At 35.8% G+C, this 23,642-nt stretch overlaps 1 protein-coding gene across 1 annotated transcript in view; it reads left to right on the top strand.

Moving 5' to 3' along the window:
- Positions 1-380: 380 nt before the first annotated feature.
- Positions 381-23,642, top strand: part of FANCM (FA complementation group M) — a 66,750-nt gene continuing 43,488 nt past the window's right edge. The window contains exons 1-9 of the mRNA XM_055309383.1: positions 381-1,061; positions 1,622-1,794; positions 4,658-4,735; positions 9,580-9,738; positions 14,819-14,950; positions 16,828-16,960; positions 17,432-17,557; positions 18,437-18,523; positions 21,249-21,433. Of these exons, the coding sequence (XP_055165358.1) occupies positions 554-1,061; positions 1,622-1,794; positions 4,658-4,735; positions 9,580-9,738; positions 14,819-14,950; positions 16,828-16,960; positions 17,432-17,557; positions 18,437-18,523; positions 21,249-21,433 (1,581 nt within the window). The 5' untranslated portion in view covers positions 381-553. The remainder of the gene's footprint in view (positions 1,062-1,621; positions 1,795-4,657; positions 4,736-9,579; positions 9,739-14,818; positions 14,951-16,827; positions 16,961-17,431; positions 17,558-18,436; positions 18,524-21,248; positions 21,434-23,642) is intronic.

The raw sequence follows: 23,642 nt of genomic DNA, 5'->3' as shown, positions 1-23,642 counted from the left end.
ACCGGGCATTTTTCTTTTTTTTCTCAGCTTGGATAAAGAAATAAGACATTTATTTAATTCTACGTAGCCCATTTGTTTTTCACCTCATCTTCCGATTTAAAAATATAGCCAACGAGGAATGTTAGGCGCTCCCTAACGCTAAATTCACAAAAATATGGATATTCGTGGACCTCAAAGTTATTATTATTATTTTTTTTATCCTTTTAAGCAATATCATCATCTTAGCAAAGAGGCCCAAACACCCAGGCATTGGAACGGAACTTAGATTTAAAGTCTATAAGGAAACTGAACCGCGGACCACATTTAGAGTAACGCCAGGGTAGTGCGCATGCGTCTCCGGGACTACTCCGCAAGGGTTTCCGGGAAGCCAGCCAATCAGATTTCCGACGCAAACTCAGTGGCGGCATTTTCAACTAGCTGAACCCACCGACTGCAGTTCCGCCCTCGCGTTCCACTGTTCTGTGTGAAGGTAACCGATGGGGATCCGAATGGCGGCGGTTGAGCTGTTGGAACGGCTTGCGTCTGAGAGAGGCCTCTGGTGATTGTCAGCCTAATGAGCGGACGGCAAAGGACGCTTTTCCAGACGTGGGGCTCAAGCATTTCTCGATCAGCCGGAGCTCCGGGTTGCAACTCTGGACCTGAGCGGCCTCAGAGCCCGGGCACCTCTACGGCACATTTTCCTCCGGCTGCAGAGGCTCAGCCGGAGTCGGACGATGATGTATTGCTGGTTGCAGTGTATGAGGCCGAGCAGCAGCTGAGAGTAGAGAATGGCGGTTTCTGCACCTCAGCGGGCTCCTTGTGGATTTACCCTACTAATTGCCCAGTGCGGGACTACCAGCTACAGATTGCCCGGACTTCTCTGTTTTGCAACACGCTGGTGTGTCTGCCTACTGGCTTGGGAAAGACCTTTATTGCCGCCGTGGTCATGTACAATTTCTACCGCTGGTTCCCTTCCGGCAAGGTGGTCTTCATGGCCCCCACGAAACCTTTGGTGACACAGCAGATCGAGGCTTGCTACCGAGTGATGGGTATTCCGCAGTCCCACATGGCCGAAGTGACAGGTATTTTAGAGAATGGGCTAATTTGAAATTAAGAGCTGGGTACTCGGGAAAGCACGCATTCTGGTGGAAACTGAGCTAAAGCAATTCCATGCGGAATAGTCCCCAGAACACAGCATATTTTACATCTTCTCCCTTAAAGGATTATCTACGTGAAGCAAGCCTGGCTCTCACAAAAAAGGGTTGCTTTACTCAATTTTCAGAGACTCCCTTTAGTTTGTCGGAGCATTTTGAAGCGATTATGTGTGTATATTCCATCAGTAAGTGAGCAGGAGGTTTCCCGACTTTCTAACCCAGAAAGATTTCCCAGTTCAAGAGTTTGCTTTTCTTAAGACATTGTGTCATGTAGGAATTCTCTCAAAACTGTCTAGTTGTGCCTCAGCATTGACATTTGGATCGCAACAGAGCTTTAAAATGTAACATTGCAATGATTTGTTAAATTGTTCTTGGCTGAAGGCAGATTACCAAAGGACTGCATTGTGAAATTAGGCCGGATTATTTATAGATAACTTAAAGATAACAGTCCTGGTATTTAGAATATAGAATGTCACTTTTGTTTACAGGAACTACCCCAGCTTTCACCAGGAAGGAAATATGGCGCAGTAAGAGAGTCCTTTTTCTTACACCTCAAGTCATGGTAAATGATCTTTCTAGAGGAGCTTGTCCAGCTGCTGAAATAAAGTGTCTAGTTATTGATGAAGCTCATAAAGCTCTTGGAAACTATGCTTATTGTCAGGTAATATTTCGTTTAAAAGTCTTTGGACTGTGAACATATTGTTAAAGCGTATTTTAGTGAATACTTATTAATGATGGAAGTTTTGATTGTGTTATCATTATGAAAAAGCCCCACATTATTTCAATGAAAGTAATACTTCATTCAAACAGCGTCTCTGCTGTCTTAAAAAAAATTTTTTTTAATCCTTAACAAGACCATTACTGTGGGTGTAGATGCTGAAAGCCTAGTCATGGTTGAGGCAGTGATCTGAAATACGGTATGGGTGGAGTTTTGGAACTAAGATAATAATCCAGAGATTGGTAGCAGATGTGCAGTGTCATTCCTTGGCAGCTAGTTAAAATACTTGACTGTCAAGAGTTGTTACCAAGATTGAATGATCTAATATATGCAGCATACCTAACACAGTGGCTTCTAGTTAAGTACTACATGAATATAAACTATAAAGGTGAATAAGTGGGATATGGCTGGAGAGGTAATTAAGGTCCAGGCCATGAAGGTATTTGTATATTATGCTTAGCAATTTGAATGCTCTTTGTAGGACATGGGAAATACAGGTGGTGGAGACTCACTGAACAATGTTCAGTGATACTTTAGATTTAAAAGAGATTAGAAGAGGGATCCCTGGGTGGCGCAGCGGTTTAGCGCCTGCCTTTGGCCCAGGGCGCGATCCTGGAGACCCGGGATCGAATCCCACGTCGGGCTCCCGGTGCATAGAGCCTGCTTCTCCCTCTGCCTATGTCTCTGCCTCTCTCTCTCTCTCACTGTGTGCCTATCATAAATAAAATAAAATAAAATAATTTAAAAAAATAAAAGAGATTAGAAGAGAGAAGCCTAAAGGCAGGATGTACAATGAGGAAGAGGAGGAATTTAGGAAGACTCCCAGGTTTCTGAGTTGGAAGACTGAGGATGCTATTAGTCAAGATGGAGAGTTCTGGAGGCACTAAAGATTTGTGGTATTACCTGAAGGTGATGAGTGTAGTTTTAGATTGTTGAGTTTGAAATGTCTATGAGGAATCTAAGTACAGATACCAGTGGGCAGTGGGTGGTAAAAGTATGAATTTCAATGGAGAGTTTTGAGCTGGAGATACAGATTTGCAAAGCATCAACGGGTAGGTGGTGGGTAGGTAAAACTATAATCTGGTGATATCAGGGAGAGGGTCTAGTGTAAGAATAAAAGGGAGAGTTGATTTTGTTTAGTGCCAAGAGGTGAATTTTACTGCCAGTTTGTGAATTTGTAGTTTCCCTGTTTAAAGAACTGAAGTTTAAGTTTATTGTATTACACCTCTGTGTTACCTTCTGGAGAATTGTCATCTTTAGAGTTGATTTTAGGCAGGAAATGGATGTATATATTTTTTTATTCATATCTTTCCAAGTAAATTAATATCCAATGTGTTAAGGTTTCTGCTTGAGCGGGGCATTTAAAAATTTTTATTTTAACTCTGTGAATTTATTTTGTAGATTTTAGCTTATACCTAGCAACTTTAATTCATTTATTTTATTTTCAAAGAAAATTTCTAGCACCAGGTGTTTTTTTGTTTTGTTTTTTTTAGTAGGCTCCACAATCAGCATGGAGCCCAATAATGGGCTTGAACTCATGACCCTGAGATCAAAACTGGGCTGAGATCAAGAGTCAGACACCCAACCAACTGAGCACCTTTGCCCCTTTTTTTAATTTACAAAGCTTATGCTATTATTGAGTACAGTAAGACATGCACTGATTTCATTAAATCCAAACAGTCCTGAGTGTTTATGATGCCTTGAATATTATAGATGGAGATGCCAACAGGCACACCAACTCCATGAAGAATGTAGCTTCCTGGGTTACAAACACAGCACCATTTCCTTTTCTACAAAATGCTTGAGAATCCCATTTGGATGAAAGTAATGTATTTATTAGGGACATTTTGTCTTGCATCAGTTTTTACTTAGAACAATTCTATGTTAAGTATAATGTTCTGTCTTTATGTTGTATTCCATATCATGTTAAAAAGAAAGTCTGTAAATAATATTTTTTGAGATTAGTCAAGATTCAGGGTCTCATTTAATTCATCCTTTATGTGTGTTGAAATAAAGTTTTTAGATAACCTGTTTTTACTATTTCCCATATCTAATGCAGAGCTATTAGATATTGAGAGCTATTCTTGCAATTCCGTTTACTTAGGGGTTCTTTTCCTTGTATTGGGGCATCACGTGAAGGATTATGTAGGAATCTGGTGAAAAATTCAGTATATGGGTATTGAATTCACATTAGCAGATATGGGTATTGAATTCATATTTCGAAGTCTAGAATGATGCTTTGGTGCCATTGAGAAGATGTGTTAGCATTTAAAAGGAAAGTTGGGCTTTTAAAGTCTTTTCCTGAAACAGTTTTTTTCCACTTCAAATCTAATTTCATACTGTTTTTTTTTCCCTGTCTTTATGTTAGGACTTATCTTCACCTGGTAAGTGTGCAGTATGGATATAGCTGTAAGGCTAATAAACATATGGCTCAAACAACAGAAAGTAGACCCTTTTCTTTTTTGATTTGCCCTTGAATTAACTGAGTATTTTGATTTGCCTCTGTAGTCAGCCTTGATGTAATAGCTTTATGTATGGAAGAAACTCTAAGATGTTTTTGATTGGTGTAGAATGTAAACCTGAATTATTTGCTCTTTAAATAATGTGACTCATGATGGTTCCATCCCTTAGACCATCAATACTCTATAAGAAAGAATGATAATGGAACATATATAATAGTTTGTTTAACAGAATCACTGTTGTTTTTGTATTGATAATGGAACATATATAATAGTTTATTTAACAGAATCACTTTTGTTTTTGTATTGGATGGATGAAATTAAATAACATTTTTTTCTTGTTTAAGGTTGTAAGAGAACTGTTCAAATATACAAATCACTTTAGAATCTTGGCTCTCAGTGCCACACCAGGTAGTGATATAAAGGTAAGTAAAATGTCTTTCCGTTTATTAACATTTAAGAAAATAACAGCTTTTGTATGGGGCTGGACCAGTTTGTCATTCTAGTATTTAGTTTGACATCAAGACTACAACATTTCTTACACATTCCTGTTTTCTTCTTTGGTTGGAGGAGATTTTCTACATGAGCAGTTTTTAGATGTCAGTATACATAAGTAGTTTGTTAAAAGTACTAAACTTTTGAATACTATAAGTGTTTTTTAAATTAAGTTTTCAGGGTTTTTTTTTAAGTTTGATTTTGAACTAACTTAGACTTCCAGAAAATTTGCAAAAATTGCAATCTCTATCTCTACTTTGCTCAGCTACCCTAATGTTAGCATATAACCATAGTGTATCAAAACCAGGAAATTAACGTTGGCACAATACTAGTAACTCATCTGTAGACCTGAGTTGAATTTTATGTTTTCCCACCATTGTCCTTTTCAGCTTCAGGGTCTGGTTCAGGATCTCACTTGCATTTAGTTGTCCTGTCCCAGTCCTTCCTATCTGTGATAGTTTTTCAGTCTTTTCTAGTGTTCCATGACCTTGACACTTTAAAGAGTAGATGTCAGTTATTTTGTAGAATATTCCTCAGTTTGGGTTTGTCTGATGTTTCTCATGATTGGAGTGAGGTTATGCATTTTTGGGAAGAACACTCCAGAAGTGATGCTGTACCTTTCTCAGTGCATGGTATTAGAAAATACATGATGTTGATTTGTCTTACTGCTGTTGTTGTTAATCTTGACTTGGTTAAGAAGATATCTTCCCAGTTTCTGCATTTTAAAATTACTATTTTCCCCTTTGTAACTAATAAGCATATAATGGGGGATTTCCTGAGACTATGTAAATATTTTAGCATCCAATGACTGTTCTTGCTTGCAGCTGTTATTTCTGTGGTGTTTGCCTAATCATTATTTCCTTTCATTTCTTTTATGATTGTTAATGTGAATTCTTTTGTAATGAAGAGTGTTTCTTCTCTTCCATTTATTTAATTCTCTGTATCAATTTGAACTAATGGACATGTATTTTTTTCTATGCGCCACAATCCAGAGCTGTCATTGTTAATTTTGTTGCTCAGATTATTCAAGCTTTGGCTATTGGGACCTCCTTTATGATGGTGCCTGCTTTTGGACATTCCCTCTATCTTTCTTTTGAAAGATACAAGATATTTATGCTCATTTAGTATTTTTCATGTCTAGCCGTGGAATCAACCATTTCTCCAGGTAGCTCTGGTTTCCTTTATTCAAGGGTAGTGAACATTTTGAGCCCCATCTCATTATGTTCTAATTTTAGTTGTTCTGAGTGGTGTTCTGTATTGGGTTTTGAAGACCTTCTAAATTTAAATTTCAATTCTGTCAAGTTGTAAGACTTTTCCTTCTACCCATAGCCTTGATATTTTTCAGAAATTTCTGTGCTGCCTCTGATCTTACTTTAATCACTTTAAACATGCTGGATTGTTTTTAGTCACCTTTTAAGTCTTTGCTGAAATGTGCCTTCAAAAAGTTTTACTCTAAACTGTCAAAAGCTAGCTCTCCCTATCTTTTTTGTATGTTTGTAATTTTCTTCTTAATAGTAATCATAATCTGTCATTTAAAAAAATTAATTAAACTCAGTTTTTACTTAGAACATCAGTCTTCTATAATACCCAGTGCTCATTACATTATGTGCTCTCCTCAATGCCCATCACCCAGTGACTCCATCCCCCCTCCAGCAACCTTCACTTTGTTTCTCATGATTAAGAGTCTCTCTTTCAGGGATCATTTCTATAGTTTGTTAATCTGTCATTTTTTTGACTTATTCATTTATTTGTTGTCTTTAGCCCCATGAAAATAGTAACTATATGAATATACTGATTATATTTATGTTGGTGGTAGCTCTGTTACTAACTCAATACCTGACATGTGGGAGTCATTCAAATATTTGTTGAAAAAAATAATTAAAAATATCAACATCTTACTCAGTTTTATAAAGTGGTCATAATTCCACTCCAGGTGATGTGGTTGGTCCCTTGGTAATTATAGTGAACGATTTTAGGTACCATACTAGGTGTTGGGAATACAAAGGTAATTAAGATGTGATTTTTGTTGTAGAGTATTTTTTATTTGAAATTATATTTAGTTTGGGTTGCCAGGCTGGCTCAGTCAGTAGAGCATGTGACTCTTGATCTCAGAGTTGTGAGTTCAAGGTCCACGTTGGGCGTAGAGATTACTTAAAAATAAATAAATAAGATAGATAGATAGAATAGATAGATAGATAGATAATATTTTGTCTTTTGAAACCTCATGAGACTTTTCCAGCTTTGAAAAAAATGCTCTTAATTTCTGGACAATTTCAGAACGCTGGGATCATGACCTGAGTTGAAGGCAGACACTTAACTGACTGAGCCACCCAGGGTCTCCTCAATTTTCTTTTTTTTTTTTTTTTTTTTTTTATTTATTTACGATAGTCACACAGAGAGAGAGAGAGAGGCAGAGACACAGGCAGAGGGAGAAGCAGGCTCCATGCACCGGGAGCCCGATGTGGGACTCGATCCCGGGTCTCCAGGATTGCGCCCTGGGCCAAAGGCAGGCGCCAAACCGCTGCGCCACCCAGGGATCCCAATTTTCTTTTTTCTTAAAGATTTTATTTATTTATTCATGAGAGACACAGAGAGAGGTAGAGACATGGGCAGAGGGAGAAGCAGGCTTCATGCAGGGAGCCCGGACTCCAGGATCATGCCCTGAGCTGAAGGCAGATGCTCAACCACTGAGCCACCCAGGTGTCCCCCCTCAACTTTTTAAAAAATAAATATATATTATTGAGGTACATGCTATGTTAGTTTTATGCAATGTTTTTTTTTTAAAATCTTTTATTTTTTATTTATTTATTTTTATTTTTTATTTTTTTACTTATGATAGAGAGAGAGCGAGAGAGAGAGGCAGAGACACAGGCAGAGGGAGAAGCAGGCTCCATGCACCGGGAGCCTGACGTGGGATTTGATCCCGGGTCTCCAGGATCGCTCCCTGGGCCAAAGGCAGGCGCCAAACCACTGCGCCACCCAGGGATCCCAGTTTTATGCAATGTTATATTAGTTTCAGGTGTACCACATTAGTGATTTGACAATTCTTTTTCTTTTTTTAAGATTTATTTATTTTAGACAGAAACAGATAGCATGGTGAAATGGGCAGAGGGAGAAGGAGAAAGTCTTAAGCAGACTCCATGCTGGGCGTGGAGCCCAACATGGGGCTTGATCTCACAACCCTGTGATCTCGACCTGAGCCGAAACCAAGAGTCTGACACTTAAGCAACTGTGGTACCCAAGATACCCCAGTGATTTCACAATTCCATATATTACTCAGTGCTCACCACAATAAGTATAATCACCATTTGTCACTATACAACATAATTACAGCATTATTGATTATATTCCCTGTGCTGTAGTTTTCATCTCTGTGACTTTGTAACTGGAAGTTTATACTTCTTAATTCCCTTCATTTGCCCATCTCCCCACTCACCTCCTCTCTGGCAACCATCAGTTTTCTGTATTTAAGAGTCTATTTGTTTTGTTTTGTTTTTTAGATTCCACATGAGTGAAATCATGGTATCTGTTTTTCTCTGTCTGACTTATTTCATTTAACATAATACCCTCTTAGCATCCATGTTGTCACGAATGACAAGAGTTCATTTTTTTATGACAGTAATATTCCGTTGTGTGTGTGTACACACACACATCATCTTATTTATTTATTTATTGACAGACACTTGGGTTGTTCATATCTTGGCTATCATAAATAATGCTGCAGTAGGTCTTTCACTTCTTTGGTTACATTTATTTCTAAGTATTTTTTTCTTTTGGGTGCAATTGTAATTTGAGTTTTCTTCATTTCTACTACTTTGTTATTAGTGTATAGAAATGCAACAGATTTCTGCATAATTTTGTATCCTGCAACTATTGAATTCATTTATTCTAAATTTTTCTTTCTTTTTTTTTAAAGATTTATTTATTTATTTATTCATGAGAAACACACACAGAGAGATAGGCAGAGACACAGGTAGAAGGAGAAGCAGGCTCCATGCAAGGAGCCTGACGTGGGACTCGATCCTGGGTCTCCAGGATCACACCCTGGGCTGCAGGCGGCGCTAAACAGCTGTGCCATGGGGCTGCCCCTATTCTAAGTTTTTCAGTGGAGTATTTAGGGTTCTTTCAACTCTTGATCATTATCAGTACTGAAGTTAAAAGTATATCCAGCAAATATTCACATCATATGTAGTGTTTTAAATGGAAAATATTCCACTAATTTGTCAATAATTTATTTAGTATAGTATATGCCCTATGCCCTCAATTTCTTAACAAGCCGATTTGTAAAGTAGTCCTAAGATATATTGTTCCTTTAACAGTAACAAGACTTCTCTGTTCTTCCAACTAAAAAAAACCACTGGAAAAGTATTTGCCAGGGAACCAGGAAATCTGAGTTATAGCTCTGGCTCTAAAATGGTCTATGATACATAATTTGGAGGGGATTTAGATTGCTAACCTAAAACTTCGGTTTGTCTGAGTCTTCATAAAATATATTTGGAAGGAGTTTATCACTGCCATTGAAAAGTGCAAAATACCTTTGAGGAATTTGCTGAACATTTACTAGTTCTTATTTCTTGAGTGTTTGGCTGGAAGGGCTGCATGAAAAAAAGATGTTTCGAAGCCTTTTCCTCTTTTGTAACACTTCTAATATAACTTATAGTTAAAATAGTTTAATGATTTGAGTTCTAAATTTTACCACTATTTTATTTTTGTTGGTAACCTAAGCTAAAAAATTTAACATATAATGTAGTTATAAATACTTGATTTTCTGTAGGCTGTTCAACAGGTTATTACTAACCTACGAATTGGGCAGATAGAACTTCGTTCTGAAGATTCTCCGGATATTTTGCCATACTCTCATGAAAGACGAGTTGAAAAGCTAGTTGTTCCCCTTGGTGAAGAACTTGCAGCCATCCAAAAGGCATATATCCAGGTAAGACATTTACCACTATTTAGGGTTTTTGATAAATGAACTGATAATGTATTTATTTTATTTTATATAATCTGGCTGTGAGATTATAATTATATCATTTTATATAATTAGTATGTTGAAAAATTCTTTGAAATTAACTTTTGGAATGAGTACCATGTTTTATTTGTTAGTTACTATTAAAGAGGAAATACAAAATGATGGACCATTTCTAAAGCCAATTACAGCCTTAGTTTTTAAGTACATCTATTAATTGCAGTATAAAACACACATACATATAAATAGCAGAGTGTACAGAACCTAAGTGTGTAGCTCAGTGAATTTTCACATAGGGAACACACTTAAAACACATGTCCAGATTTAACCACAATTTTCTTTGTAAGAAAATATATTTTCAGTGTTTTCCTCCTGGATCCATTATACAGCAATGATTTTCTTTTTTTTTTCCCTAAAGATTTTATTTACTTATTTATTCATTCATTCATGAGAGACAGAGAGAGAGAGAGACACACAGGCAGAGGGAGAAACAGGCTCCATGCAGGGATCCCAACGTGGGACTCAATACCAGGTCTCCAGAATCACGCCCTGGGCCGAAGGCAGTGCTAAACCGCTGAACCACCCAGGGATCCCCTACAGCAACGATTTTCAACTGGAAGCAATTTTGCTCACCTTCTGACATTTGGCATTTTCTTGACGCATGTTTGGTTGTCATAAATGGAGGGAGTAGAGAGTAGATTGCTATTAGAATCTAATATGTAGAGGTTAAGAATGCTGCTTAACATTCTGTAATGAGCAAGAATAGTTCCCCAACAACAGATAATTATTTGGGCCAAATGTCAATATTGTAGCTACTGAGATATTGCTTAGCCACTTATCACTTTGAGAAAAATTTGAGGTAACACACTGCTTTTCTATGGTTCCTAATTAGTGTCATGCTAGGAGAACATCTTGTTTTCATATCTTCATTGTTGTAGATTGAAGATGCCTGCAAATTCTTTGACACTCCTCCCATGGAGAGATAGATGCATTTCCTTTTCCCACCAGAGTTGACTGGCTCTGTGACTGACTGTGACCAACCGAATGTGATAAACTCCAAATAAGCCATGATGAACCTCAGCTAAGCCTTGTTCAGGAGAAAGGAGGAACTGATAGCTAAAATCGAGGGTGTAGACACATGGCCCCAGTTAAGGTATTACATGTAACATCCAGCCATTCTAGGCTCCTGACATCAATGAACAGAGATTAGCTGTCTCTGCAGTGTGGACAGAATTCTTTTTTATTTTTAACATTTTATTTTGCAGTAGTTTTAGACTTTCAGGGAATATGCACAAATATTATAAAGTTCCAGTGGGGAGATGCTTTGACACTACTCAAGTGTCTTGTTTCTCAACATACTTTGCCATCTAATTTTAGCATACAGTGGTCTTGCCTGCTACAGTTATTTATGTTGTTGGCGTTATCATGGTTTCTCCTTTCCCTCAATTCTTTTATATTTGTCAATTTGACAATTATATTTGTCATCATCATACCTATATGAAGATCTGTTTCTTCCTTTCATTTATTTATTTATTTTTATTTTTTTAAAAGATTTTATTTATTTATTTATTCATGATAGTCACAGAGAGAGAGAGAGAGAGAGAGGGGCAGAGACATAGGCAGAGGGAGAAGCAGGCTCCATGCAGGGAGCCCGACGTGGGATTTGATCCCGGGTCTCCAGGATCGCGCCCTGGGCCAAAGGCGGGCGCCAAACCACTGCGCCACCCAGGGATCCCCTCATTTATTTATTAATTTAGTTCCTTGTATCAGTATAGACTAATATTTTTTTTTCTATTTGTTACAATCTAATTCTATCAGAATGAATTTTGTTGCTCAGATTGCTCCAACCCTAACCATTTACGGTGCCTTTTGTCCTTTAGAAATACACTTTTTTTTTTTTTTTTTTTAACACTTCTAACTTCCTGGCCTCAAAAGATATTTTGTGCTCATTTAGTATTTCTCGTGTCCCAGCCATGGAATCAACCATTCCTCCAAGGAATCCTTATTACTTTTATGGAAGAATGGTATTTTGAAACCAAAATCTGTGTATTAGGAGTGCTCACTGTTAACACAGTGTCTTGGCCTGAGCTCTTAGTGATCTGCTTACATTCTTATTTGAAGAATTCGAGTCATGAGCAAATAAAATGGTTGTTTTTAAATTTAAAATGTTTTGAAGTACTTTGTTTTGTAGGTACAGACAACCAGAGTATTCATTTATCATTTAATCTTTAAAAGTTTTTCTTAAAGAAAAGTTCTTTAGGGATATAGTTTGTTTTTTGTTTTCAAATTATTTTTAACAAAATTCTAAGCATTATTAATTTAAGATATGATAAAGTATTTCCAGTAATTTCCTTTTTTTTTTCTTAAGATTTTATTTATTTATTTGTCAGAAAGAAAACTCGCACAGGCAGGGGGAGTGACAGGCTTCCCACTGAGTAGGGAGCCCAATGTGGGACTCCATCCCAGGACTCTGGGATCATGACCCATGCCAAAGGCAGATGCTTAACCAGACTGAGCCACCCACATGTCCCCCAGTAATTTCCTTTTTAATTAAAAAAAGTTTTATTTGAGTATAATTGGCACACAATGTTACAGTAGTTTCAGATGTACAATGTAGTATTGGACAAGTTTATGTTATGCTATTCTCACCACAAGTATAGCTACCACTTGTCATCATACAACATTATTACATCATTGACTATATTCTGTATGCTGTGCCTTTTATTCCTGTGACTTATTCATTCTGTAACTGGAAGCCTGTATCTCCCACTCCCCTTCACCTATTTTGTCCACCTTTTCAACTTCCTCGCCCATGGCAACCATTACTTTGTCTCTGTATGTATAGGTCTGATTCTGCTTTTTGTTTGCTTGTTTATTCTTTTTTCTTTTCTTTTTTTTTTTTTTAGATTCCACATATGAATAAAATCCTTTGGTGTTTGTCTTTCTCTGTCTCACTTATTTCACTTTTTATAGTATCCTCTAGTTCTATTCGTGGTGTCACAAATGGCATGATTTCGTCCCTTTTTTGACTATGTAATATTCCATTATGTATATGTATCTATATATACACACATCACATCTTCCTTATCCATTTGTCTACTGATGGCCACTTGGGTTGCTTCCATATTTTGACTATTGTAGATAATGCTGCAATAAAAATAAGGGTGCAAATATCTTTCAAAATTAATACTTTCATTTCCTTTGGCTGAATACACAGTAGTGGAATTATTGGGTCATATGGTAGTTCTACTTTTAATTTTTTTTTAAAGATTTTATTTATTTACTTGACAGGGAGAGAGAGAGAGAAAGAAGTAGGCTCCCTACTGAGCAGAGAGCCTGATGTGAGGCTTAATCCCAGGACCTTGGGATCATGACCTGAGCTGAAGGCAGACACTTAACTGAACCACCCAGGCACCCCTCCTTTTAATTTTTTGAGGAACCTCCATACTGTTTTCCACATGGCTGTACCAATTTACATTCCCAGCAACACTATATAAGGGTTCTTTTTCTCCACATCATCACCAACACTTGTTATTTCTCTGTCTTTGATTTTAACCATTCAGACAGGCGATTTCTCATTGTGGTTTTGGTTTGCATTTCCCTAATGAACGAAGAATGATGTTGAACATCTTAGGTCTGTTGGCCGTCTGTATGTTGTCTTTGGTAAAATATCTATTCAGGTCCTCTCCACATTTTTTAAATCAGATCTCTTTTTTTTTTGGTGTTGAATTGTATAAGCTCTTTATATATTTTAGATATTAGTCCCTTATCAGATACATCATTTGCAGATATCTTCTCTAATTCAGTAGATTGGCTTTTCATTTTGTTGATGGCTTCCTTTGCAATGCAGAAGCTTTTTATTTTGAAAATTAATTATTTAATTTTTAAAAATAAACTCTTTGCCCAACTTGGAGCTTGATCTCCTGATCCCAAGATTAGAGTCACGTGCTCTACCGACTGAGCCAGCCAGGAGTCCCCGTGTTAGTTTGATATAATAATCATCTCCTTAATATATATTTTCTAATGATTAAAATGATTCCATTTATAAGGATGTAAAAATTATAATTTGTATAAACACATAATAGGCATTCAATTTTATTGATGCTTTTGAAGTGCTTTTGGTAATATGATCTGCTAAGCTAGAAGGGAGGAAGAATAAAACTCTACAAAAATAGTCCTATCCTTAGGAAATAATTAGGTAAAAACTTAAACAGTTGATTACATATTGCTATATTAGGTCTTCATCTCGAGGTCTCTGTTTTCCTTTGCTTTTCCATCAAGCTTATCCTACATCAGGACCTTTTGTCTTCTATTTCCTCTGATATGCTCTGTCATCATTCAGATGTCAGCTGAAATATTACTCTCTAAAGAGACCTTCTTTGTTTCCCTTACTTATAGTTGACCCTGTTTTCCTCAAAACCTCCATAGCATTACTGTGTTTTAGGTTTTTAAATACATTTATTATAATAGAAACACTCTTTGTTCACTCCTTATTCTTTGCTTCCCTTAATTCGATGTAAACTTTATAAAAGCAGCAACTTCATTTGTCTCAGCTACAAATTCCCAGCATTTGGAACAATGCTTGACATACACTACTAGATGCTTAATAAGTATTTCTTGAAAGAATGAATCAACAAATCAAATTGAATGTACTCAAGAGGTTTTGATTTAGTCAGTAAGACAAAGCCTTACTATATGCCAGACTTTGTTCTTCATACTGAAGATGCAGCAGTGAGAAATCAAAGGCCCTTCATTTATTGTGCCTAGATTATAGTGTGTTTAGGTTAGGGAGAGAGAGGAATTAAGAAATACACAGATAAACACATTTGTTCTTAAATTATAGTTGGATCCACTCATTGCTTATGCTGACTCTCATGGCTGTTATCTGGGGATAAATGTTAAGTATTTTTAAGTTTTGTTATTTTGCTATGTTTACTTAAAAATTTAAGACAAACTTTAATATATAACTTCTATTTTAATACATGAGGAAATAATTGTATTTGAAAAAGGACTTTAAGCTTAAACTAAATTTCACTGAAATTTGCAGGTTTTGGAAGCATTTGCCAGTTCTTTGATTCAGAGGAATATTTTGATGAGAAGGGATATCCCCAATCTAACAAAATACCAGATAATTTTGGCAAGAGATCAATTTAGGAAAAACCCATCTCCAAATATTGTGGTAGGTATTTTTAAATTAATTTTGAAGAGAGATTAAGTTTTTATTTACAGCCAAGATAAAATGTAAATAATGACTGTTTTTTAGTATACATTAGCTCATCAAGAATTCAGATATCATTTATATAGTTTATAAAAGCAGGAAAAAAATCTAGCAAAAATACTTTAGCGCTTCGAATTAAGATAATTTTATCTTCTAATTTTCAATAAAGATTTGGTATTTTAGTTCATTTATATGTTGCCATGAGGGGTTAGAAGCTAACTTTTAGACCTAGAGCATTTAGTCTTAACTCTTGATACAGAAGTTAGAGGAAGTATCATAGTAAGCTTCTTTTTTTTTTTTAATTTTTTTTTAATTTTTATTTATTTATGATAGTCACAGAGAGAGAGAGAGAGAGAGAGAGGCAGAGACACAGGCAGAGGGAGAAGCAGGCCCCATGCACTGGGAGCCCGACGTGGGATTCGATCCCGGGTCCCCAGGATCGTGCCCTGGGCCAAAGGCCGGCGCCAAACCGCTGCGCCACCCAGGGATCCCTCATAGTAAGCTTCTTATTTCTAATCTTCCTAGGAAAAAATAGATAGAAATATACCCATCAAGGTAGGTACAGAGTCAGAAGAGATGCTCACAAGTACAAAAAGGCACTGAGTCATTCTTTGAACTGAGAGGGAATGCATATGCAAAAGAACAGAGGCAATTGAATGGAGTTAGGAAGGGGTCAGCAAACAAGCTAATATTGCTGAGGTCAAATATTAGGAAGTCAGATATGCTAGTTAATCTAGGTTGTGAGCACATAAGAATAGCTTTAAATGTTACACAAAGAAACACAGATTTTTTTCTTGTAGTATCTAGGGAACCACTAAGGGAAACTTTGCTGTAAAGTTACAGTATATTATACTAAATTTTAATAGAATGTGTTTTAATTTCTGCTAGGCATTAAAGGTTCATTGATACTTTAAGGAGTAAATCTAAACCTATTGAATTTGCTCTTACTGATGAGAGTTTACATTTTACAGAGAGGTGGTTTTACCCTTTCAGATAATTGGGGTGCCATATTAGGGCATTAATCACTACCCTGCAAACATTTAAAATGACTATTACTGAGACTAAATGTTACCAAAGATTAAGGTAGAGAATAATAGTCTTTATCTTGAGTAAAGGAAAATAATTAAAACATATTTTCAAGGTTTCTTTTAAAAATTACTATCATATAGTTATATCTGCTGGATGCTCTCGTAAAAGTAATATGTATTTCAGTTTTCTTTGAGAGTAATGGATGAAAGCACAAAGACCGTGAGCCAGATTTCCTGGGTTCAAATACTGGTTCTAAAGCTTCTTCGTGTATAAAATGAGCATAAGCGTAGTACCTACCTCCTAAGTGTTGGGACTAAACAAGTTTGTATAATTAATGTGCTTAGAATTGTGTCTGGTGCTAGGACAGAGTCATGTTATTATAGCATATATAGTTGGTATTAAATGTTAGTGTTAAACTGTCTGATTAAATTTTGTTCTAGTGCCAGTAACATTTATGAGGATAAGCCATTAAGTGACTTATTTCCTATTGTATCCCAAATAGCTATTTCTGTGCTTGATATGTACTTTGAAAGAACAAATGAATATATATACTGCTAATAATTTACCTAGAAAGGGAAACAATATATGATAAATATTTCTCTCCTTCACTTATTCTCTTTAAAATGTAAGTTACATATTGAATTAAGAAAAAAAATACAGGGGTGGATTTTATATGGAAAGTACACTGGCACCTTTCCAAACGATGTCTTATGACATTCAATAGGTAGATCTTCAGTAGAGTGGTAAGTTTCACACAGAACATGTATCTTTTTTCTCTGGTTAAATTTGATATGTGCTTGGTTTTCTAGGGAATACAACAAGGCATAATCGAGGGAGAGTTTGCTATTTGTATTAGTTTATATCATGGTTATGAATTATTGCAGCAAATGGGAATGAGATCATTATATTTCTTCCTTTGTGGAATTATGGATGGAACTAAAGGTAAATTATATGAAATTACTTGAAGGAATAATGTTATTTTGATTAAACAAGTATTGAATAGTATAGTTACTTAAAATGCTTTATTTTAAAAAGTAATAAAATAGGGGTGCCTGTCTAGCTCTGTTAGTAGAGAGTGTGGCTCTTGACCTCACTCAGGGTCTTGAGTTTGAGTCCTCCTTTGGGCTTAAAGATTACTTAAAAAAACAAAAACAAACAACAACAACAACAAAAAGCAATTAAATAGGTAACAAATGATTATGCTTTTTTGTTTTTGATAAATTGGTGGTAAAAAGCAAGTCATTCATTAATATATATGTAAATGTGGAACTGGCAATAGTTGCTGGCTTTCAGTTCAAATTAGAAAAATTTGTATTCATTGCTAAAGTTTAATTTCTTTTAAATACATAATAAGTTTGATTAATTTTGCTATAATGTTTATTAATTTTGAAAATCTTTTCCTAATTTCTGAAGGAATGACTCGGGCAAAAAATGAACTTAGCCGAAATGAGGACTTCATGAAACTCTATAATCATCTAGCGTGTATGTTTGCACATACATGTGGTACTTCAGCAAATGGCTTTTCTACTATCCAAAAAGGTCTGGTTTTTCTTTTAAAATTTTATATTATTCCTCTTAGCAGGTTGAGTTTGAAATTTTGCTTCATTGATCCGCATGTCTATCTGTAATCACTTATTTCCAAAGCAACAGATCTGTTAAATGTTTAAAGATTTTATTCTTTAAGTTAGTATAAATATAGAATTCAGTTTATAAACCTTAAATACATCATAGATATTAGTAATTAGTTGTTACTGTTAGTGAAAATTCTCAGAACTACCAAAAATTTATTTATAGCTTAACTAAATGCATATTTTTCCCTTCTACTTTGCTGTTGATTCAGGAATTATAATAAATTATAATAAAAGTTAAAGTGAAAATTCAAGGGTGTCTGGGTAGCTCAATAAGTTGAACGTCTCACTCTTGATTTCCACTCAGGTCATGATCTTAGAGGTGTGGGATCGAGCCCCATATTGAGCTTCATACTCAGTGGGGAGATTCTCTCTCCCTCTCCTCTGCTCTCTGTCCTAAAATAAATAAGTAAATCTTTAAAGAAAAATTCAAGGTTTATTTTATAGTAGGGCTTCTGTGCTACACAGATGCTACTTATTATTTAAATAGAAAAAAAGTAAGTTAACAAATGTATTTTGAAGATTTGATTTATTTGAGAGAGAGAGAGTGTGAGCATGAGCTGGGAGAGAGCCAGAGGGAGAAGCAGACTCCCCACAGAGCAGAGAGCCAGATCCAGGGCTCCATCCCAGGACCCTGAGAAGATCATGACCTGAACCAAAGGTAGATGTTTAACTGATGGAGCCACCCAGGCACCCCAACAAATCTATTTTGGAAAAGATAATTAAAATACATTAATGAATTGAATGAAAAATCTATAACCATTGTTTGGTGTTTTTGTTTTTGTTACAGGAGGTAAAGATAAAAAGTTTTTCTACAGTCATCCAAAGTTAAAGAAATTAGAAGAAGTTGTACTTGAACACTTCAAGTCATGGAATAGTAAGTCATATTTAGTAGCTTCAAGGCGAGAAAAAGTTACTGAAAGAGCTCAAACTCTGACTTATTAGTTTGTACTCACACTTTATGGAGAAGATGGGCTTTTAATTACTCTGGATAATAAATCTAAAAAAGCTTTAAGAAATTTGGAGAGGGTGGGACAAGGGGGGAATGGTGGAAATGTTAAGAATAAGGTATATTCTATGAAAAAGAAAAATAAGTCTGGGTCAATAAAAGGCAAAGAGAGAGTAAAGCAATATATAATAGAATGGTGGGGAAAAGTAAAGCAGTTAAGGAGATAGTCATGGAGGAGTGCTGTTTTATATAGGATGTCAGAGAAAGTCTGTTTTCTAGGGTAATGTTTGAGCTGTTGCCTGATGAAGTGAGGGAGCAGGTCTTGTTGATTGTTGGGGGATGATCATAAAAGGCAGAGAGAATAGTCGATTCAAAGTCTCTGGGGCAATGGGGTGTTTGATATGATTAAGGATCAGTAAACAAACCAGTGCTGCTGGAGTAGTGTAATGAGGGTAAGAGTGGTTTAGACAAAAATTGAAGAGGTAGCCAGGGACCAGATCATATATGGCTTGTAGGCCAAATTAAGACTTTAGTTTTTAATTCTACAAATGCTTTGCCTTGTGAAACCATTATAGGGACATTTAGAGCAATAGAGTGATGTGATCTGACTTATATTTTATATATATATATATATATATTTATTTATTTATTTATCTATCATAGTCACAGAGAGAGAGAGAGAGGCAGAGACACAGGCAGAGTGAGAAGCAGGGTCCATGCACCGGGAGCCCGATGTGGGATTCGATCCCGGGTCTCCAGGATCGCGCCCTGGGCCAAAGGCAGGCGCCAAACCACTGCGCCACCCAGGGATCCCTGACTTATATTTTATAAAAAAACGATCACTCTGGTAGCTTTCGCCAAGTGTAAACATTAGCCACTTAGGAGACTTATCATACTTAAGAAGATAACAGATGATGGTGGCTTGTACCAACATAGTAATAGTGGAGGTGCTAAATGGTTATAGATTCTAGATATATTTTGAATTTGGAGTCAACGGTATTTGCTGTTAGATTGGACATAGGATATGAAGAAAAAAAGAAATCATATGAGTATGTGTGTATATGTTTTGAATAATTATATGAGCAAAGAAAAAATTAAGAACAGCTTACAGAAGAAAGAACAGGCATATTTAGATGCTTTTGAGGTATCTAGTAGGAGATGAATAAGCATTGAATAAATGAATCTGGATCTCAGAAGATTGGGCTATTTTTATTTCAACATATATATGAATAAATTTTAGAATCACAGCATAAGGATAATATTTAAAAAAATGGTTATGATCACATTACCAGGAATACAGTTTAGAGACAAGAGAAGACCCAGAATGCAGACCCGGAAGAATACCAACATTTAGAGGAGAGGTGCTTGACTGACTCAGTTGATGAAGCATGTGACTCTTGATCCTGGGGTTGTGAGTTTCAGTCTCATGGTTGGGTGTTGGAGTTACTTAAAAATAAAATCTAAAAAAAAAGAGGAAAAAAAGCCACAAAGGAGGTTGAGAAAGAAACTGGGCAAGTGAATGACAGAAAAGCTGAAGGAAGAGACAATTTCAGTAAGAAGATGTGGAATATGTTAGATGCTGGTGAAAGGAATGGTAAAAGGAACTAAAAAGTGACCATTGAATTTGGCAATATGGAAGTTATTGAGACTTTGGTAGAGGAGCTTCAGTAGAATGAAGGTAGAAAGGCAGCCTACAGTTGGTGAAAGGTGATAGGCTTTGCATTGAAAGCAGTTGGTCAGATGTAGAGGCTTGATAATTCAGAAGAGGTTTATCTAGGATAATTTTCTTTGCAACAACTCTTCCTTTTTCCTTAAGTATTATGAATTAACTTTGCATGTATTAAGTCATTTAATTTGTAGGGTTGTTACGAAGACTAAATGAATTAATATATGAAATATTTAGTCCAGTCCCTGACAAATACATAAAAATTAATATAATAGAAATCATAGAAATAAAAGAAAATGAATAAAAAACCCATACAATTTTCGGTTTTTAACCAATTGCTATATGTAAGTCTATATACTTTATATTCCATTCATTTTAGATATGAAGAAATTAAAGCTTAAATGGAGTAAGTATCATGGTTACACATCACCCAGAGGGTTCTGTGGCCTACCCTCAAAGATCATGCTCATATTGTATATTCTGCACAGAGACCTTGGGATCAGCTTTGTGATTGACTATAGTCAGATACTGTAGTTGTTTTTGGAGAATTTGAAAGTATCATAGATTTAGGAACAATCCCGTGGCCTGGATTAAGAGAGTGCTTTTAGTGGACAAAAAGGAAAAAATATTTTTGAAATCAGTGGGAGTGCTACAGTTCTGTTATTCTGACTGTAGAAGGTAAAGGGAAATAATGGGCATTGTGCATGAATTAGAAGGACTGGTTAAAAGTGATTCAGGTAATTTTTACTGGATTTATTTAGGATTTTATTATGACAGCCATGAGAGGTAAGAATCCAAGAATATTAAAATTACTGAAGAAGGTAAGAAAAAAAAAACCAGCAAAGGTTTAAGATGTCTTAAATTACTTTTTTGCAAGAATTATCATTCATTAGTATATAGTTTCAGGTTTGTCTTGAAATAGTTCTTGGGTATATATGCTTTAAAAAATAGTTGAAATTGAAGGGTTTTTTTTTTTTTGTTATATAGTTCAAAACACCTCTGAAAAGAAATGTGATGAGACCAGAGTTATGATCTTCTCTTCATTTCGGGATAGTGTTCAAGAAATTGCAGAAATGCTATTACAGCATCAGCCAGTTATTAAAGTGATGACTTTTGTTGGCCATGCCTCAGGGAAAAGCATGAAGGGATTCACCCAGAAGGAGCAACTGGAGGTAATTACTTTTGGAGATGTTGAAAACTAAAATAAAACTGATTAGCTTTGTACTTAGCCTCTTTTATTTTAACTCATTGGTCAGCTACTTCTTAAAGATAATTTTATAGTAAACATGTGAATAAACATGCATATTTTAAAATATCAAAAAAGTGTCTTTTGTGGTTTTGAGCCCTTTTTTTTTAAAAGTAAGGTAACGTATAGTGGTTAAACAGAAAGACTGAAAACATACTACCTAGGTTGGAGTCTGGTCCCATCACTTACAAGTTTCTTTACTTTTTGTGCCTCAGTTTTTCTTATCTGTAAACATAGTTCATTGAGTTGTGAGCATTAAATGAAATCATACTGTAGAGCCTTCAGTAAATGTTTACTTTTATTTTTCTTTTTTTTTTCTTTTTTTTAAATTTTATTTTTATTTTATGATAGTCACAGAGAGAGAGAGAGAGAGGCAGAGACACAGGCAGAGGGAGAAGCAGGCTCCATGCACCGGGAGCCCGATATGGGATTCGATCCCGGGTCTCCAGGATCGCGCCCTGGGCCAAAGGCAGGCGCCAAACTGCTGCGCCACCCAGGGATCCCTACTTTTATTTTTCTTAAGGCACTTTAGTTATATATTCTAAAGAAATAATGAGCTTGTTTCTTTTCTCTGTTATTATAAAATCTTTTTTTTTTTTTTGTTATTATAAAATCTTAATTTAAAAATATGGTTGGGGGGGCTGCCTGGGTCAATGAGTCGGTTAAGTGTCCTACTCTTGATTTTGACTCAGGTCCTGGTCTGAGGGTCGTGAGATGGAGCCCCACGTTGGGCCCCATGCTAGGCCTGGAGTCTGCTTAAGATTCTCCCTTTCCCTCTACCACCATCCTCCCTACCCCACATGTTCTCTCTCTTTTGAAAAAAAAAAAAAAAAAGATCAGAGGAAACCATTTATCCATTTATGCTCTGAATAAGATGTCATAAGTTTACTAAGTGCTGTATATATGTTTTTTGGGGGGAAATTTTAGACTTGATTTTTTTTTTAAACTGTATATAAGTTTTTCAGATTAGCTATAGGTCTACATTTGAGTAGTCATTGACAAATAGGTGTGTCTTTAATGTCTAATTAATTTTGACAGAAAGATTTTATTCATTTATTCATGAGAGACAGAAAGAGACAGAGACATAGAGGGAGAAGCAGGCTCCCTGCAGGAAGTCTGATGCAGGACTTGATCCCAGGACTCTGGGATCATGCCCTGAGCTAAAGGCAGATGCTCAACCACTGAGCCACCCCAGTGCCCCTCTTTTTTTGATTTTGTAAAGTAAGAGGAATCCTTTTCTTTAAATATCTTTTATACTAGTCCTCACTGCACTGAGACGAGTTTGTTTAAGCTGACTCTCTCTGGTAAGGACCATCTAAGAGGTTTTCCTGAATCAGAAGAGAGTATCTTTACCTATTTCAAATCTGATTATATTTATTTTAAAAGATCAGATATCTAGCAGGTTATTATTACTACTCTTAACATTTATATATGAATGAAAAATGAAGTGGATTTTTGTCTAAGGTGTCTAAGGTGTTAAGCATTTTGAAATACTAATAGTACCCAACCTAATCTCTAGCCAGTTTTGATAACACCTAAAATCATTATTCCTGAGTTTGTCAAGTGCTATAAGAAACTTTATTGATTTTATATTGACTTTGTCCTTTCCTCACTTAATATTTTCACGTAGGCCAGAGTTACAACCCTTTTTATTATTCCTGCAATAATTGCTTTCCTAAGAGAGTTTTATGGTAAAATAAGCTTTTGTACAAATAGTTGTAATTAAATTTTTCATTTATTTAGAAACAGGCTATAAAGTTAGAGAGGAATTAGGAGGCTGGATCCTTTAGGACTTTATAAGTCATTTCCATTTAAAAATTTTTTTTTAAATTTCAGTTAGTTAACATACAGTGTAATATTAGTTTCAGGTGTACAATATAGTGATTGAACACTTCCATGCAGCACCCAGTACCATTCCACAAATGCCCTCCTTAATCCCCATCACTTATTTTAGCCATCCCCCTACCTGCCTATCCTCTGGTAACCATCAATTCTCTCTAGTTAAGAATCTGTTCTTAACTAGAAACGGATTAGAACAGGTTCACCTCTCTCCTCTTTGCTCATTTTTTTTTTTTATATTTTCTTTCTTTCTTTCTTTATTTGTGTATTTAATTTGAGAGTGAGCAAGAGAACCA

Source organism: Nyctereutes procyonoides, unplaced genomic scaffold (genome assembly GCF_905146905.1).
Source record: "Nyctereutes procyonoides isolate TBG_1078 unplaced genomic scaffold, NYPRO_anot_genome, whole genome shotgun sequence".
Lineage (NCBI taxonomy): Eukaryota > Metazoa > Chordata > Mammalia > Carnivora > Canidae > Nyctereutes > Nyctereutes procyonoides.
This window is presented reverse-complemented; position numbering and strand designations above follow the sequence as displayed.